The sequence below is a fragment of the Cheilinus undulatus genome, linkage group 11 (assembly GCF_018320785.1).
Source record: "Cheilinus undulatus linkage group 11, ASM1832078v1, whole genome shotgun sequence".
NCBI classification, from domain to species: domain Eukaryota; kingdom Metazoa; phylum Chordata; class Actinopteri; order Labriformes; family Labridae; genus Cheilinus; species Cheilinus undulatus.
In genome coordinates, this window is record NC_054875.1 from 13,824,779 (window position 1) to 13,840,445 (window position 15,667).

Sequence of the window (15,667 nt, forward strand, 5' to 3'; positions counted from 1 at the left end):
TCGCACTTAAGTCGCACACATAAGTGACCTGAGACTTGACTTGGACTCGTGCACAAATAATTCACGACTTGACTCGGACTTGTGATTTGGGACTCGTGCACAATCTTCCATTTTTAATTTTTAACCCATCATGATCTCTTGCCACCTGTCACTCTTTTCCCCTTTCCTCCACTTCTGTTTGACGTTCGTGCATCTTTGCACCAACGGCTGCTCTCCTCTCTTCCTCATCTTCGTTCATGCTGCATATGACACACAACCGCGATGCTCATGCACACACCTTCTCTGAAACACACGCTAAAACGTTGGTAGTGCAGACTGCAGACTTCAGGCTTCAATCTGTTGAGGGCAAAAGTTTCAGAATACCTAAACTCATGTCTCCCACATTAATGAGGAAAGTTTGATCTGTTAAAATCAAGATTTAAAATTTGGACAATATAAGGAAAATGAGCATCATGTTGCAGCATGGAGTCAACATAACTGATAAGACAACAATACCGGTATTAAGGAAACTAATGCCATTAGAAATTAGCTAACATTACCCTAAATATTAAATACATAATTTGAATGTTAATCTTTTAGAACAACCTATAGTCTATAAGGGGGGAGGGGGCAATGTTTATTTTTTTCATCCAGACCACTACCCCTGTCGTAGTGCAGGGCCTGGACATACAGTAGTTTGACTCTTGGGCCTCATTAGAGGAAATGAGATCTTTCAGCTCTGAAAGATGATCTTTCTCTGATGTGGCCCAGTTTGTAGTCCCACTTTTCCCCCAGTTCCATGTTCATTGTCCCTGCCCTAAAATTCTGTTTGCACCCTTCTGCAGTTACAGTAACTGTATTTGGGAAAAACTCTAAAATATGACAGAGTATATAAAAACTGTGGATTCACACTTTAATTTATTGTTTTCATCTTTTTTTCACATACAACAAATAGCTGACACGTTAGAAACTGCTTGTATAGACACCTCAGACCTAGATGGGCACAACCTGATGGCATCTTTATCTGAAAGAAAAAACCTTGAAGTTAACTGTTTTTCTGTCTTGTGTCCTTCTTTTGACATTCTTGTCCAGTCCAGCCCCGATAGCACTGGCACAGGAAGTGTTCAAACTGATTTGATTCAGATGTTTTTGACATCATGTGACCTGAGCTGGTGTGGCGCCGGGCACAGCGTCCATTACCATGGCAAAGCTTGAGGCTGCAGCGCTGAGTGTCAGATCTTAGCGACTGAATAAACGGACCCAAGACAGCATGGATGTAGTCTCTGAGCAGGACGCACTGATGCTGGAGGATGGAAGAAGAGGAGAGGATTACACACAAACACACAATCTCTATTGTACCCAGTTCACTTTTTCCCTTGTAATCAACTGTTTTAGCTTTTTTTTTTCATAAAGCCCTTTTAGGTATGGGTGTTGCAAATTAACATTTGCTATAAACACTATGATATTTGCATGGGATGGCTGTTCTCAGCTGTCTCTAACAAATGAACTTTAAATAAATACTCATTGTGTCATACCTCAGACTTGGCAAATTTCAGCTCTCCCCACAGCACGACTCCAGCAGCTCCCAATGCTGCGCTCTCCCCCAGGGTGTGCTCCAGGTCTGTCTGCTCACATGATACACCCAATAATTAGCACTTTCAATGATATATATTTTTGAATGCTCAAAATCGCAAAGGCTACTGAGTTTGGGAAAAAACAAACCTTATTAAGGAAGGTGAGGGTGTGTGAGAATGCTAGCCTGGCATAGGGAAGGACCGGTGTGGCTTGGCTGGAGCTGTTACTACGATGCAAAACTGATGCCACTCTCAAAGCCTCCAGTAGTCTGTGTCTACGTGAGGAAGAGAAATATCCATACGTATCTCTGTTATCACTTTTGTACAGAAGATTGAGACCATGGGTGCAGGAGAAAAAAAATAATAGTGCGGTGCACTAAAGGAATAATGTCGAAATTCAGAGAATTAAGTTTAACTAACATTTAGCAATGTAATTTTACTGATTTTTGATTTTATATTATTTATAGGTACGTTTCTAAAGTTGGGTTTTTAACCTTAGGAGACTACAAGTCACATTAAAACATGAACATTTTTAACCTAACTAGTCTGGCCCTAATTCAGGTTCACTGTTGTTTTGTCTTTCCAGACCTCACCCCACACACAGGCTACGCTGGCTCACAGAAAAAGTGGGTTTCCATCATTTTTGGTCAAGGTTCTCTACGGCAGGTTCAGCAGCTGATACGCCAAAAAGTTGTAAAACCGTCATGAGCTTGATCTTTTGCAGCCGTAGCAGTCGTGGTAGGGTGCCACCAGGAGGGACGTACATCGCACAGCGCCGTCCTGAGCTTTGTATTTTCAGCACAAGTTGCACAATTGTTGTCAATGCTATTAAGCACACTCAGTGCTTAACCCACAGGCGAGCTGGGAGATCTCATTTCTCGTCTCAATATTTAAGTTCAATACAGCTGCACTAAGGTTGCCAAGGATTCTTTTTTAAAGTCAGTAACTCATTTTCATATCATAACGTAGAATGTGGCCCACTAGGCATGAGGAAGTCTAAACTGTCTGCTTATGAAGATGTGGATAGGGGAATAATGTTTTGCATTTCATGAAATAGTTTCGAATGCATTAAAAATACAAACTGGTTTCAGTTTACTGTATGTCGCCTGAACTGACTGAACTGGGTGAAAGAGCTCATAGTTTTGCTTCCCCACTTATGTGAAATACTCCCGCGATGACAACACAAGACCATGCTGCGGTGCATGTGCTTTTACATTTTTACTGTCATTTCATCTCCTGCACAGTAAATGTGAGTTAGTTTGCATTTCTAAATTATTGTCTGTTTCAACTTATCTATCTTTTGAACACTATCTCAATCTCAACAAGTCTTCATCTGCTTAAATCAAGGTTGATTCGAACCTGGTTGACCACGTACATTGGGCGTGCCTTAAGCCACTAGGCCATCCACGTCCCGCTTTGATTTGTTTTGTGTCTTAATAGCAGCAACAGCAGAAAAAACAATTATCCCACACAGGTAGGATGTTGCAAAAGGAAAGAGTGTGGCCAGGCTCTCAATGGCACTGTTGAATCTAAGCGATACCAATGAATTGCTCCAATTCTGCAGTGCTGAAGTCATCAGCTTGTGTTGCTAAGCCTTGCCTTATCACACCCCCTCCTATCATGACTTCGTGCCCCCCTGGGGGGGCCCACGGCCCACGGCCCACTTTGGGAACAACTAGTTTAAAGAGAGTTTGGATGGTGTTACATCGCTTCTCTGTACCTGACCATCAGAGCAGCGTCTGTGGATCCTGCCAGCCTCAGAGGAAGGTAAACGCTGGGATAGAGAGCGGTGGACTGGCGCCACATCCAGGACAGGCGGTCATTTTGTTGTTCAGTGCCCATGTGGCAGCGTCCTGTGTAGCTTATATCTGATTACCCACAATGAAACAAAATTTCGCAAGTTTAAAAAACTTAATTAAAAAAATATTTTTAATTTAAAAGCCATACCATGAACCAAAACTTTGAGTTTTTTAAATTTAGAAGGCTTAAAAGTTGAAAATCCAACTACTGTTTTCAGTTTAGTTTCTTGTAAATTTTTACTTTTATGTTTTAAATTTCTGATTTTCAAAACTTGACTTTTTTAAAGATGTTATAATCAAAATGTAAGACTTTAAAAACTCTATTTTGAGTTTGTTCCCTAGTAGACATAGACTTTATCACCTACAAAAAAAAAATCCCTCAAATTTCCACTTTTTTATTGAAAAATTCATGTAGTCTCCCCCTACTGGCCACTAGAAAGAGTACAGGCTGAAAGAACATCCACATGAGAAACAATTTCCTACAGTCTGTGGTAACACATGGGTTATTGTTTCTCCTTACCTTTCTGTCTCTGTCTCTTTGGTTTATTGAAGCATGGAGGAAAGCCATAAAATCCCCAGAATCCTTTGGGTCGATCTCTCACCCCCACCAGCAGTGTCTCCTCCATAAACCTGCGAGCGCTCTCCTCAAACTTCAGCCTCGCCAAAGATTCTGTTGCTCTCTCAGACAAATCAGGTCTCTCCTGCTTTACCAGCTGCTTAGAAAGCTTACGGTACTTCATCTTGGTTCCAAAGTTTCTCTCCCATAATGGCCGCCACTCTTCCCAGTCAACAACACCTAAACCGTTGAATTTTGGATGCAGAGAGCTGGAAATTTGAGTTTCTGCAAGGGATAGGTGAGCTGAGAGGTCGCCAAGCTGAGGTGTTCCTCCATTTACTTTCCAGCCATCTCTAGAGAGGTACGGATACTTCCCCAGCCGGTCACGATAGAAGATGGTCATATTCTGGAAAAAAATTACCAAAAACTGTCAGCAATCATTGCAGCAGTCCAATTTAGCTTGTGTCACTTTTATTAATGTTTTCTCCTCTTTATTTCAGAGTTGACAACGTTTTTCCTACCAGCAGGCGACCCTTTTCATCAAAGAGGCAGCAATCAAACCATTGTGGATCAACAAGATTCAGGGGTTCTATGTTAACAGTTGGGGGCTGATGTTGGTTTTTCAGGGCCAGTGCCAACTATAGAGGCTTGTGTGGTTGATAAATAATGTTTGGAACCAATATGCATTTATAACAGCAAACAAAATATAGTCAATATTACAAGAAGAATATGCTTGTGTGCTCTACTGTCTGCTTTTATACTTCTTTCTTCCCAACACAGAATATTAGCAGGCCTCTGTTCTCCTTTAGAACTTGGGATATCAACACTGATTCTCTTAGGATCAGAAAGCTTCAACAGGGACTCCCAGCTCCCCCTGAAATGAGATTAGTCACCTGTCCCTGGAAACGCTGCCGTCTGTTCTCCATGATGTCGAAGTCCCTCAGGTTCAGCTTGATGTTGTAGCGTTTCTCACAAAGAGCGGTTGGCATGTTCCACACCACGACGAAGGGATGCTCCTGCAGAATGGGAGCTGCTGCAGCCACGGCAGGAGGAGCTCCATGACTGGGATCAGGCCCGTGGGTAGAGGTAGGGGTGTGTGATAGGGAGGGGGAGAAAAGGAGAAGGTTGAGGAAGAGGAGAGGGAGGTGAGAGAGCACCATGGCTGCTGCTCAGCCACTGAGGAGTCCGTCCTGACAGGAGGGAGAAACAGGCTGATAATATTCATAGATGAGGAAACAGCTCAGCACTGGAATAAACTTTATAAATACAGACTGTCAAAGGAAATTAAATTACAAAACAGGAGTTTAATAAAGCATAGAAGTAACTAATTTGCCCTTTGTGCTTAAATTAAATATGACTCATAAATGGGACATAAACATAAGATTTTGACTCATATTTTTATTTTCATATTCTTTCATGTTCAGAACATCAGATAAGATTAGATGCAAAATCCTCAAATCTTAAAACTCATATTAGGCTTCAGTTGTGTTGCAGTTCAACAAGGCACATTTTAACCTGCAGTCAGTTTTGCAAATTTAGACCTAGTCAACAAGCAAGCATTTATCTTCAAAAAGGTTATATTCCTCCTATTTTAAGAAGAATCCCATCTGCACATGATACGCTTTAAAAATGGAGATTTTTTAGGCATTTTGACCTTTTGTGGATACACAAACAGCATTTATAGTCACTGAAAACACACCTTTTTAAAAATGCTTTCCACTGGAAGATTTTTATAAACCCTGTTCACAGCATACTTTGGGAAAAATGATTCACGGGCTTGTGATGACATTCAGGCTGATTCTCATTCAACCCTCTCATTCTCCGCTTTGATTTCACTGATGTTCATATTTTTCTTTTTTTGTTTATATGGAAGCGGCAGACATAGCCGAACTTGTGCTGGTGTAAACATTGTTGATTGGACTTTTTTGGAGGATGGACTATCGTATACATGGTCGGCTCTTGACTGCACATAATAGTGCGTTCTTCGTTTTCATGTGAACATAGAGGTTTTTGAGAAAAAAGCATATGTGGATGGGACAGAAGAGGAAAACTTCTATTTTCAAAAATTACCCACCTACATGTGGACTAGGCCCTCTATTATTCCCAGGAAAAAGCAAAAATTTAGAAAATTTAGGTTTGTTGTATGACACGTCAAAATCCATGTATGGTCTAAATCTAGAATTCAGTCACATGTAGATCTCAGTGTTTTCACATGTTTACAGCAACCATATTCCAACATATTTAGTTTGTTAAGACATAAATTTTGGATTTCACTTTACAGGGTCTTTAAGTGTATTTTTGGTAAGTATTGTACTTGACTACATGTTAGAAAGCGTTATGTAGTGAGTAAAAAATTAAGCACTAAAAGCCAAGAAAAGGAGGACCAAGCTGTCTACCAGTGACATGAACCATCCAGTAGTTCAGCTTTGACGACACATGCCGGTCAGTACCAAATTGTGACATTAAAACTATGTTTTATCCCCAAACTGCTGTTGTATTTTACTTTAGGTTAAGGCACACTGTATAATAAATAACCTGGTTGGAGATTCAAACTCTCAGGTTGTTCTTTCATATTAATAAGAAAAGATCAGACATTACTGCACAAGCTCACTGATAGTTAAAAGTAGCTACTCAGTACTTTGAGTCAACTTTTAATGAATAACTTTTTAATTTTACCTGAGTAGATTTATTGTATGTATTTTAACTTGGGTATGATAGTCTTCCACCTCTGCTCTTTAGTAGCAGTGTAACATCCAAACTGATTATTGCAGATATGATGTTTTCACTTTATTTGGCCAATCATTGAAAAAGCTTTTCAGTGCAGGGTTGTCTGCCTGTCATACCGGACAGTCTCCAAACAGAGTAAAGGCTGAAAATATTTCTGTGAGCTGGCTGAAAAGGTGTGTAAAATATATGAAATCATTATAATTAGGTGATATCTGAAGCCTTTGGACAAAAAACCTACAGCCGATGTGAAGTAAGAGGCATAGCAAGTGGTGAAATCTTGAATAATGTCCCAAGAAAGTCCTCATACATTTCCAAGTGATTTATTTATCATGTAGACCACACTGCTGTCCATTCAAACTTTATGGAGGTCTTAAAACATAGAAAGAGGTAGGTTGAAGACTTAAGTCAACATAAGGCCACAATGGATATCAGCTGGTGTACAACCTTCAGTAACAGTAGAGTGTAAACTTCTTTGGATGATATAACTCCCATTCAAACTAGACTACATTTAAATTCACACATAGCTGGTCCTTAGTTTAATAGCATCAACTATAGTTTTCATTTGACTGTGCTTTTTTTTTCCAAATGTAAAGGACTGCATCAGAGTCAATAACTCAAAGAGTAAGCATAGCAGAAGTGAAGTTTTAAGTAACTACCTTTATCAGTTATTTGGCAGTTAAACTAGTTTTGAGTGCATGATAACAAAAATCTGAAATTTTATATCAAGACTCATGGCAGAAACTAGGAAAAGGCTGGCTGAGACCAACTGTCCCACTGTGTTCACTACAGTATTTAATAGATGTCTTCTAAAAATTTACAGAATTAGACATCTCTGGTTGTGTATTTGTACCTTGTCTTGTTTTTCTATGTGCTTGCTCTGTGGCAATGTTATAGCCTAACTTTTATCAAATGAGCTCAAGAAGCTCTTAGAAACTTTTAGAAGTGATGGCAGGCAGGATGTGTGAATAATTGTTTTCTGCATGTCTTTGGTTTACCAAAACAGTTCTGTCCATCTGCTTTCTCTGATACACCATCAGTTTGTGCTTGTTGTGTTTTTTGGCATTCACAGAGTCAAATGTCTTTGTGCATCCAGAAGATGGGGACTCCTTTGGCGTCTCTGTACGGAGTTTCAGTCAGAGTCTGAACGACAGGCAGACCTGCAGGAGGAGGAGGAGGAGGAGACAGGATGGAAGGAGGAGGTGGTGGTGGGACTAAAAGAGGAGGTGGTGGTGGTACTGAAGGAGGAGGAGGAGGAGGTGGTATAGAGTTAGGAGCTGGTGAAGGAGGAGGAGGAGGAGGGGGTAAACGACAAGGTGGAGGTGGCCCTTGTGGGACTCCAGCCTCTATTTTTGTCCGTGTTTCTCCCTGTGTGTTCCCATCTTCTCTCGGCATTCTCGAGAACATTAAAAGCATCTCCATTGAAACAAACGTCGTCATGGCACCTGCGTTCTGCACCGGCGTGGACAGCACGTAGCCGAGGTGGGCGTAGAAGTGCTGTTTATCGTGCGTGGTCAGGCACAGGCGCTTGAACTTTCTTCCTTTTGCATAGCGCTCCACCTCCTCCATCAGAGTCCGACCGTAGCCCTTCCCTCGCTCGGCCTTGGACACGACCACTGACTCCACAAACAGGCTGCTGGTGTGACCTACCACACGGGACAGCCGGGCATGGCCAAGCAGGTGCTCTGTCTCTTTGTGTCCCTGCAGGAGAACCAGACAGACGGGGAAATCTGGACAGGACTTCTGTAGGGAGTGGACCCGAGCGGCTTGGCTCCTCTGCCACTCGGAGTTGACAAGGTCAGCGCAGGGAACCAGCAGGTCGGGACGGCGGTGGATTGGAACAGCACGCATCTTCTCTGCCTGATCAGAGTTAGTGTTGAGCTTCTGCTGGACTTCACCACCCAGCTTGGATATCTCACAGTCACTGCCAGCATGATTTGAGCCATGATTTGATGTGGGGTCACGATGTGGATCAGCATTCAGCTCTCCTCTGCTCTCCGGTTTGGAGTTTGTTGATATAAAAGGTTCAGACCTGCAGTGATGAGGGTTTAACTACAGTCAGTCTCCATGCTACTCCTACAGCTCAGTGTATGACATGTTAGGAAACATTTCAAACATGCAGTTCCTCCTTTATGTGGTTATTCTGTGAACATACACTTCTCTGCAGAACTCTCCAGGAGCTACCGAGTCAGACTGATCAAAGATGCACTCCAAGATAACATCCTGTCTGTGACAAACCTGACAGATAGAGCTGTCTGTCATCAAGATAAAAGCAGCACACTTAAATCACACTTGTGTAAGCTTGCAGCATCCTGGCAGGCAGTAAGCTCAGTACTGCTGTAAGAGGAGAGACATGAGGGAAAATACAAGCAGAGCACTGATCTCTCGCTAATCTCTGTTTGCACTCCATGTTTCACACTCACTGCAGCCCTCACTGTCTGCCTCTCCTGTGTCAGGATCAGACTGAAATACTGGAAGGATCTCACTGCAGATTAACTACAGTGATTGAAGTCATGAGACGACCTTACTAGCCATGTTAACATTCATATTAGTACTGCATCCATTCAACGGATTTTCAATATGTCTTCAGTGTTGATCTAATATCAGAACTCACTCATGAAAACAACAGCCCAAACATCCTTTACATAGCTCTCTTACCGTGGCTTTGTATCCCTGCATACTTTGTGCAGTGAAGCCACTGGACATACATTTCAATGGGGGAAAATCAGCAATGAGCTAAGAGGCTAGCAGAGCCTTGTCAACAGCTTTCCCCCCCATGTTGTATAAACATGCGCCTATAGCCGTGATCTCATCTGATCTAGCCTCGGGACCTGCCAACACCTCTTGAATGAGTAATTGGGTCCCAAAATCCTGAATATTTTCACTAACTAAAATGTATGTCAGAAAGGATATTTTAGTTTTTACAATAAATGGGAAAAAACATGATTGAACAAAGGACAGAACAAGGGTGTCATTATAGAAACCCTATTTATTCTGTACCCCATGGTAAGGCATATATTTTGGTTATTTTCTTGTTATTTTGTGAAATTAGAACATTAAAATTTGAAAAGAAAAGGCAAAACTGAGAAATACACGCTAAAACATTCAAAAAAAAAAAAAAAAAAAAAGAAAGAAAAAAAGTATTAAATTTCCCCTTGGGGTTAGGGTAAGGGTTACGATACCAAAACTTAAAAGTTAAAAACCTGACCTACAAAACCTAATTACAAAACGTTTAAAGCAAGTAAGCAATCTGCATTAGCTGCCAAAGATATGAAGCTAATGGAGCTAAGTAGCTAACAGAGCTAATTTCACAAAGCAGCTATGTAAGATAGGTATCTATGTTATCTGCGTAGCTATGTTAGCTTTAACTATGTTTGCTTACGCTCACATTTCTAAAGCTAACTTAACTATAGATAACAGAGCTACATAGCTAACGAAGCTAAAGATAAGATCACAAAGCAGGTACATAAGCTATGTATCTACTGTATGTTATCTGTGTATCACAAAGCTATGCTAGCTTTGGCTATGTTTGTCAAAGCTAACTTAGCTACACTGGCATATATAGTAATGTTAATTGTCTAACTAGCATAGCTATGTTAGTTTAAGCTAAAGCTAACAGAGCTAAAGCGAGCCACCAATTGTGTAACTACTTCTTTAACGGGTCTACACATAATTTAATCCTGGATTAGACCTCTGAACTTTTTATTTGTTTCTTTATGAAATGTTTAATCTATAATGTTTGCAGTGTGGCTATTCATGAATGTAACTGCCAGAGTTTGATTCAATAAAGCTGAATTTAAAAAAAAAACATCTCTAAAATTGGAAATACATGGTCCGGGCGATTTGTGGCACTTCCTCTCTGAGATAGATGGAGTCTCAGATGAACAGTCTGTAAGCGACCATGAGAAATGTACAGACTACAGCCAGACCCCTCTCAGAAAAGGAGTCAAATAAATTTAGAACTTGATACCAAAATATACTTGCTTAGACCCGCCATACATCATGACTTTATGCCACAGTTTTTTCCAGGCCCACGTTAAACAGTTCCACCACCCACCTTTGGGGCCCAACCCACCACTTGGGAACCACAGTTCTAAAGGACTCTGTGAGGCATCATTTAGTGATAAACCTTGCTGGGTACAGGTTAAAGCTAAATGACAACTGAGCTCAAGACAACAACTTACAAGGGAGTCATGATGTGCTATTTATGGACAAGATGATTAAAAAAGTTGTCTCCTTTTGTGGGAAACTGGAGCCAACTCCCCACATTTTTAAAACGGCCTATCCAGCAAAGATCATCCCCTTTCTTGTATCAAAGACATGCTAAGACCTCCACAGTGATAAATGCGTAACAAAAATCAACATCAATTTAGATTTTTCAATCAATGAACCCTGAAGAAAATAGCTCTGTACATCTTTTTGTTAGGGGGTGGGAATCACTAGTGGCCCCACGACATGATATTATCTCAATACTTGGGCCACAAATCAATATTATTGCGAATTTAAACATTTTGCAATACAGTGAGTATTGTAATTCCATATATTGTGATTTATACCATTTTTTTCAACTGTTTAGCTGATTTAGCATTAGCCCTGTCTTCATTTTTATTGTATTTTATTTTTATGCAGCACTCCTTGCAAACCCCATGTTTCATGTCCATCTAATTTGTGCCCTGCCATTTTTGTTATACTAACTTTCTCCTGCTCTATGACGTTCACCTCTAACAACCTCACTGGACAAACAATTGTCCAACAATTTATTTTATGTTTCTATTACCATGGACTTTAGTTCATATTAGCAAATAATTTGAAAAAATTGATACTTGGTGGACGAGACAATACATCACCTGACAAAATATCCTAATATGTTGTATTGATTTTTTCACCCACCCCTAGTGGTCACTGGGCTTCAAACACTGAGAATTAACTTTAAGTAAACCTGTGCAACAGTAGTCATGCAACTACAAAAAAAAATCTGTTTATAAAAAACAATCAAAATAGCTGAGTTATAAAGAAATTGAACTGCTATACAGTGTGTCAATAAAGACATAAGCTTTTAAGGCCAGATTTATTTCTAATCAGGGAGTAATTTTTTTTTATTTCTACTGTAAAAATCTGCATTTTAACATGGGGTGTGTATGTGACTTCTGATGATTTTATAACACCCCCTGGTGGACACTTGGGGAACTGCAATTTTTCACTTCTGCATTGGTGTCACATTTCAACCTTACAGGTCGCTGCTTGGTAAATGTGCTTTCTCTCCCTTCTTTTTTTCCTCATTTTTCACTTTTTTTGTCTCTTTTCCCCTCTTGAGAGGAGAGAATGGTAGAGGCACTAACCATGATTAAAATATTTCCATTACTACTCCAAACATCTAGTTTTAGTCTAGTTTTAGTCAGATTAACACAATAAGTCAACGTCTTTTAACTTAACATAATTGTACTTAGTCATACAAGCTTAATATTTTCTGTTTTTTTTCTTTTCAATTTCACTGTTTTATGATGTCAGCCGTGGATATGCTCAAGTATATCCAAACACTTTAAATACAATAGCTTTCATTGCAGGTTATTTGTAAATGAGATAGAAAAGTTATGAATAATATTTCCTACAGGTTTTTTTTGTGTGGTTGGTTCATGCTGCTGTCATGCTGTCTCATTAATCTGAATGGGGAAGTCGATCATTATCTGACACATCTCACCACTCACTTTCCTGAGATGGCCGGGCGACACATGCAGAGGAAGCACACATTCAGTTAGAGGCATACAGTATAATGTGTCCTTGCTTTATATTTATATGCTATATATGCTATATTTATATGCTATATATTTATATTAAAAGTTTATAATACTTACTTTTGCATCTGTAATAGCTAAAAGTAAGTGTAAAATAAAATGTCCTCTTATTGCAGCTTTACAAAAAAGTCAAAGGCTTCGCAGATGCTAAAGTCAAAGTCTCACATTTTGAAGTACGAAGTCAGGAATGAACGGTAGGAGATATGGATCATAAAGGCACTAATCTCAGTGTAATTTAAACTTTTATCTAAGAGTTCCAAACTGTTTCACTTTGTAAAAATTATCGTAAAGCGACTGAAAAACACAGAGAACTCTGTTTAGAAAAAAAAAAGTTGGGGTCTAAAGCAATTTTAAGAACTGTTGCTGTAGAAATAAACTAGAATGCTGTAGAAGAACTCACCGAGAGTGAAGCTGCTGTCAAACGTCGTGTGAAACTGCTGTGAACTTGTTACTGAACAAAATTTCACATCGTCACAACACGTTTAGAAAAAGGGATGTTTGAAAGATGCAAGAGGAAACTGTCAGTTTGCTGATCATCACACAGAAGAAAAAAAAAGAGTGACAGGTCATCCTTCCTTAGACTTTCTAGACTATGTTTTTCTAGACCTCTGAGATGAAGGTCATTGACCATCAAGATGAATTCAAAATGCAATTTTAACATCTGAAACGAACCTAACAGCATAGTTTAATAGGAATTCCTATTAACCCTAACTCTAAATGACAGGGAGAGCTAGACCACATGAACATGAACACGTAGGTCTCAGCTTTTTATCGGTTAGGCAAAAGATTTATACAATCTGGAAAAGAACAAGAGTGTACTGACAACTAAAGCCTAAGTGTCAGTAGTCATTGTCAGCACTGCTGTTCTTGGTTACGGTCTCTCCTGACAAGTATCTTGTATTTAATTGTCTCTAACACAACTATATAGTTGAACACATCTTCATCTCAGAATGTCCTGTTTGAAACTGAAAAAATGATAGAGTGAAAACGACAATTTCTCACACTATGGTGATTCCAATGAAAGGATTTGGGAATAAGGCTGATTTACTTCCATGAAAATAAATAATAATGGGGCATGTTCAATGAGCTAACTGTAGATAAAATATTTCTCCTATATCTATACCTTTGCTAAAATGCGTTCAGTAATGCTTCATAAAGGAGACTTTACAGAAACAACAGCAGCCAGCTAGAACAACTAATTTTAATTTTAAAGAACCAATTAAAACAGAAATCAAGAATTTGCTGATAAAAATATCTCCTTCTTTCATGTTTAACTACATTTTGGTTTGTGATTGTGATGTTATTAATGTTGTTTTTACCGCTCAGCAGGTCATTTTCTCTGGCAGATATCTCACCTTCTCTTCAAACCCAAGTTTAGAAGTGTTAATTTTTTTTTCACTTCAGGGGCCACACTGACCATCAGCCACTCTTTGAAGGCTCCATTCAACACGCGATAGATCGATATACAGTTTTAAACAATGCTTCAATACATGTTATCTTTAACAATGAAAGAAGCCCCGCACTTAAGCAGGGCATCAAAAAATTGGTTCAAACTCTTATTGTTCCTCTCCACGGAAATCTTTAGTAAAAGGCGAAAGATTTATACGATCTGAAGAGAAACAAGAGTGTACTGACGAGTAAAGTAAGAGTGTCGGTAGTCATTGTCAGCACTGCTGTTCACGGTAAGGGTTTCTCTTCAACATGTCTTAATACAATGTTTGCTCTAGTTGAGTAGAACAAAACAACACTGTTTAGGACATTTCCTGAACCATAACTATAGGTTCAAAATTTAACGACTATTTAGAACACAACAGAAAAGAAATTTCTACACGCTATGCATCATGGGATCGCTGCTCGTGTATCCGCGCCTCCATCCTTTAAGTTCTATTTTCCTGTCGTTTAAACGCGATTTTTACTTATTCAGATCGAAGTTTAATGTTGCATTTGACAGAGCTTATAACTAGCTGTTCTATTTAGCCCTCAAATGCGCGACTTTTTAAACATTTACACCGAAACTGTACGCATGCGCAGTAAATCCTAAATAGATTAAACGACTCAAGAGTAGTCGCCTTCCGTTTTCCGGTTCTGTGGACAAAATAAATGTAAAACTTCTTTCCGATATTATTTTACCTTATATTTGTTTTACTGGACGGTCTTAGAATTTTCATTTAGCCACTAGAGCACTTTGTTGACCAAACAGAATTGATTTCCTTTGCGAATTGTGTGCTTTGTGGTCGTATTAATTTCGCACATGCGTCGTACGATGATAGCGGAAGTGAGTTACGAGCTCACAGATTGTGACCTGACTGTTCACCATAACCAGTCTGTTGATGATCAATAGTGCTTGAATTAGCGTTTCTTCCTGTCAGTTACATTTGTCCTAGTCGTCCCTGTCGTCCTACATGTTCCATAAATGGTAATTATTTCGTATATCCGATTTCCTGTGTCACCTCTAATATCTTGAGCCAAGACATCTTTGGAACCAGAGTTGTTACGCTATAAAGAAAGGTAGTTTTAAATTCTCATTCTCATGCATTAAACAAGATGACTGTGGTGAGTTTTTCAACTATCCTTATATATTAATGAAGGACTTAAATATGTTGTTTTAAAACATTACTAATAAATTGTAATTAGTGGGCGTATATCTCTTTGGTCAGGTCGTTTCCTTGGCAAAAGCTGTATTTTAGTGGATGTATGATTTAAAATGACAATTAATACACGTATAAATGAAACTTCCTCTGTCTCTTTCTAATATTGCACCCTTCCCTTAGTAGCATTAACGTCCATGTAAGGTAAACCTACAAACTGACTGTTGGTAGCCCTGGCTGCATGATAGCTCACTCACATGTTTAGTTAAAGTTTTAGAAGTGCATGCAGAATAACAACACTTCATAGTTATAGGAGGAACCACACGTTATAGTTACAAACAGTTCATTCCTGGATATTCCTTATCTCACCGTATCGTTACCTACATTTTAATTCTCGTGTTTGTCGCCGGTACAGGTCCTCCTCTTCATACAGCTGAGGACTTGACTGATCTGCGGTCTGTTCAAAGTCTCTCCGATCAGGATAACAACCGCTGATGGCTGTCACTGACATCTGCTCCACGATCAGTTTACAAACATGCCTCTTTCAAAGCATGAGGGGATGCCGTTGATCTTTTCTCTGGCCGATTAAGTCATGTCTGCCACCTTGTGGAAGGGAGTGTCATTACATCAAAATTATGAATTTTAAATAAATTAG

General features: G+C 39.5%; 2 protein-coding genes and 1 non-coding gene across 4 annotated transcripts; all 3 read right to left on the reverse strand.

Annotated features, from left to right (window-relative positions):
- Nucleotides 1–892: 892 nt before the first annotated feature.
- On the reverse strand, nucleotides 893–15,562 carry hyal3 (hyaluronidase 3). Of its 2 annotated transcripts, none has more exons than XM_041798678.1 (7): nucleotides 15,397–15,562; nucleotides 4,802–5,098; nucleotides 3,873–4,314; nucleotides 3,274–3,421; nucleotides 1,702–1,828; nucleotides 1,515–1,604; nucleotides 893–1,282 (listed from the first exon to the last, which is right to left on the reverse strand). In XM_041798678.1, the coding sequence occupies exons 2-7, from the start codon at nucleotides 5,066–5,068 to the stop codon at nucleotides 1,025–1,027; spliced, it is 1,332 nt and encodes a 443-aa protein (XP_041654612.1). In that variant the 5' UTR covers nucleotides 5,069–5,098; nucleotides 15,397–15,562; the 3' UTR covers nucleotides 893–1,024. The 2 variants fall into 2 exon arrangements, with proteins under 2 accessions (XP_041654612.1, XP_041654611.1); XM_041798677.1 differs by lacking the exon at nucleotides 15,397–15,562 and adding an exon at nucleotides 12,825–12,863.
- Nucleotides 6,166–8,977, reverse strand: LOC121517138 (N-alpha-acetyltransferase 80). The gene has a single exon (XM_041798679.1). It carries the CDS (start codon nucleotides 8,481–8,483, stop codon nucleotides 7,707–7,709), a length of 777 nt encoding a protein of 258 aa, XP_041654613.1. The 5' UTR covers nucleotides 8,484–8,977; the 3' UTR covers nucleotides 6,166–7,706.
- LOC121518229 lies at nucleotides 13,938–14,053 on the reverse strand. Its single transcript, XR_005992632.1, has one exon. It is a non-coding gene; the product is annotated as a U5 spliceosomal RNA (small nuclear RNA).
- Nucleotides 15,563–15,667: the final 105 nt, after the last annotated feature.